Source organism: Charadrius vociferus, unplaced genomic scaffold (genome assembly GCF_000708025.1).
Source record: "Charadrius vociferus isolate BGI_N301 unplaced genomic scaffold, ASM70802v2 scaffold1036, whole genome shotgun sequence".
Taxonomy (NCBI): Eukaryota; Metazoa; Chordata; class Aves; order Charadriiformes; family Charadriidae; genus Charadrius; species Charadrius vociferus.
This window is the reverse complement of record NW_009648816.1, coordinates 47007-49982: the sequence shown is the minus strand read 5'-3', so window position 1 is coordinate 49982 and position 2976 is coordinate 47007. Positions and strand designations below refer to the sequence as shown.

The following is a 2976-nucleotide window of genomic DNA, read 5'->3' as shown; positions in this document are numbered from 1 at the left end:
TCCTCCAGGGACGAGTGCCCAGAGGACCCGCTCCCACAAGCGGAGCATCCTTAGGGGCCAAAGCCGAGCACCCGCCCACCGCGAGAGCACACGGAGCAGGAAAGAAGACAAGTAGAAGAATGCAGGTTTGCTTTCCCGCCTGGCACAGCCACTTCTAGTGGGGTTCTGGACCCGGTGGGGCAGACGGTGCAGAAACCACCAGTCTGCACTGCAAAACCCGCCTGGAGGAACCATGGAGCTGGCGCCGTTAGCGATGGCACACAGCAAAGCAGGACCACCACCGCTTGCTGAGCTACCTTGCTCAGCCCCTGTGAAAAGCCCAGACCGGCAGAAAGTCCTCCGGCGTGCTCTCAGCATCGCCGCATCATGAAGGCAATGGGACAACAAGGAACTAATTACTAATTAAAGAAAACCTTAGGCAGAAGCATCCTTCCACCATATGTCCACGCCAATCTGCCGGTATACGTAACAGTCCTGGTTTTACTGGTTTGGAGTTTTTCAACCAGTTTTCAGCTAAAGAGAGCCCGGGCTGCCGCAGCGCACGCAGCTCCCCCAAGCCGGCTGCAGTGCGTCCCTTCCCCGAGCTGCACTCGAAATCGCTGAGCGGGGACAGATGTTTTAGAAGGGCCTGAAGCGATGGGACCAGGGGGAGCAGTTTGACACTGACGGAGGGGAGACTGAGATGAGATCTGAGGAGGAAATTCTCTCCTATGCGGGTGGTGACTGGGGCAGGTTGCCCCGAGAAGCTGTGGCTGCCCCATCCCTGGAGGTGTTCAAGGCCAGGTTGGACAGGGCTTGGAGCAACCTGGGCTGGTGGGAGGTGGCCCTGCCCAGGGCAGGGGGGGACTCGATGGGCTTTAAGGTCCCTTCAACCCAAACCATTCTGTAATTCTATGATAACTGATGTGCAAGAGTCTCCATTTAGAGAGGTCCTTCCAGAGAGGAAGTCTCTGACCACGAACATCCCTCCCAGCAGCCTGGACTAAACCCCAGGCTCCTTCTTCATTACAGCCGGTGGTTCAGTGGGGAGGTCCCATTTGGAGGAGGAGACCCAGATGCCTGCCAGCTTTGCCAGCCCAGCAGTGGGCAACTCAGCTCCCCGGGAGCCGAGCTTCCGCCTCCAACAGTGGCCGGGGTCAAGCATGGCCCCATGGACTGGATCCAACATGGCAGAGCTCCGCACGGGCCCCAGCACTGGTCCTCAGCCGACACATGGCCGTACCTCTGCCTATGGTGCGCCCATCCCCACGTGCTCACTCTCCCTCGGAGAGAAATCCTCGCTGCACAACGCGTTGGGCATTCACCAGCTCTCGGTCCACGCAGCCCCAGAGGACGCAGCCAGTCTCCCTGCCCTGAGACAAGGTTGACCTAATCCTGGCGCATCCGTCTCCCATCCTCTCAGCCCCTTCCCGGGGTCCTCGCCCTCGCTGGCAGGGAGCCCCCCGCTCCCACAGCCTAACCCAAATCGCTCTCAGGCCTTTGTGCAACGGAGACCCCTCTCCTGCAGCATCCTGAGGACCACTGACATTTCTGCAGAGCAGGAACGCACCATGAGCCTCAAATCTCAAAGCCTGAATACTGGCGAACCCGCAACCCACTCCAACAAAGCCACAGTGGGATTTATTTTCTCGCAGCAGAGAAGAACGGCAAAAAAAGAGGCCTCCTGGTGGAGGCCAGCGAAAGCCGAGGAACTTCCCACCAGCTCCTGGGTTGTGGGCAAGGTCCGACTGGCAACATCCCAGCACCAGCCCGCTGCTTGCGGGTGGCTGCTCCTTCCCGGTAAAGCTGCTGCGGGATTCTCGCTCCCCTCGAACCTCCCCGAGGTTTCAGCTCCCAGTCTGCAGCTCCAGGCTCTGCCGCCCCATGAGAAGCGCTGAAAAGCCCGGAGCGCACGCAGGGGGTCAGCCCCCGAGCGAGCAGAGGCACGACAGATGGTTAAAGCCGCTCGTTCACGAGGTTTGCTTTTTCCACAGTGTCCTATAGACACTTCCTTCCGCTCCAACAACAGCCCGTGTCTTCCAGCCTCCCCTTCCTGCCAAGCGATCATATTCACCTTTACCATCTCTCTTTGGCATTTAAATATCATGAAGACTTAGAATTCAAAACGCGTACAGGAAATTACTTTGATATTGTAACCAGCTCCTGGGACAAGGCTGGAATTTCACATCCCGGCAGTTTTTCTGCGCGTTGGACAAAGACCGTTCCCCGTCCATCGACCAGCGATGACTTCACGGACGCGGAGCCACAGCTGCCTGCCTGCCCCCAAGCACAGCAGGAGCAGAACCAGGGCTGCAGGCAGATCCCCGCGCCGTTCCCTGCCCCTCCGGTGAGTCCCCAGGGGTTTCTGGCAGGAGCCGGTGTGATGCAGCCCCTCTCCCCAGCTCCAGCCCTCGCAGCATCTCCGTGCCCTCCTCTGGCCCCGCTCCACCAGGTCCATGTCTCTCCTGTGCTGAGGCCCCCGAGCTGGAGGCAGCACTGCAGGGGGGTCTCCCCAGAGCAGAGCAGAGCGCAGCAGAGGGGCACAATCCCCCCTCGCCCTGCTGGCCAACGCTGCTGGGGATGCAGCCCGGGATGCCGGGGGCTCTTGCTCTCCATCTCTCCATCCCCCGCCTGTGCCGGGACCGGGGGCTGCCCCCACCCCACAGCAGGACCCCGCGCTTGGCCCGGATCAGCCCCGTGAGGTTCTCCCACAGCCACGTCCCCGCTGTGGGATGGGGAGCCCCCCGGACCCTCTCCTGCAGCCCCTGGAGAGCGGCTCTGCCCGAGGCCGGCTCCCTCCTGCTGGTCGAGGTGGCCAGCTTGGTGCCGGGCTCTGCTGGGTGCAGCTGGCCAGGACTGCACCAGAAGGGCTTTCTCGCCGGTCCGAGCCCACAGCATGCATCGCCAGGGCCAGTCCGAATGCGGGTGCACTGGTGATGCTCAGCTTCGGCCCTCAAGTCCACATCCGGTGGGTCACACATGGTGCGTGTCCTCAAG

At 61.3% G+C, this 2976-nt stretch overlaps 1 protein-coding gene across 1 annotated transcript in view; it reads right to left on the bottom strand.

Moving 5' to 3' along the window:
- MROH1 (maestro heat-like repeat family member 1) overlaps positions 1-2976 on the bottom strand; it is a 76419-nt gene that overhangs the window by 27185 nt on the left and 46258 nt on the right. Inside the window, exon 33 of the mRNA XM_009886846.1 lies at positions 1892-1921. Coding sequence (XP_009885148.1) covers positions 1892-1921 — 30 coding nt within the window. The remainder of the gene's footprint in view (positions 1-1891; positions 1922-2976) is intronic.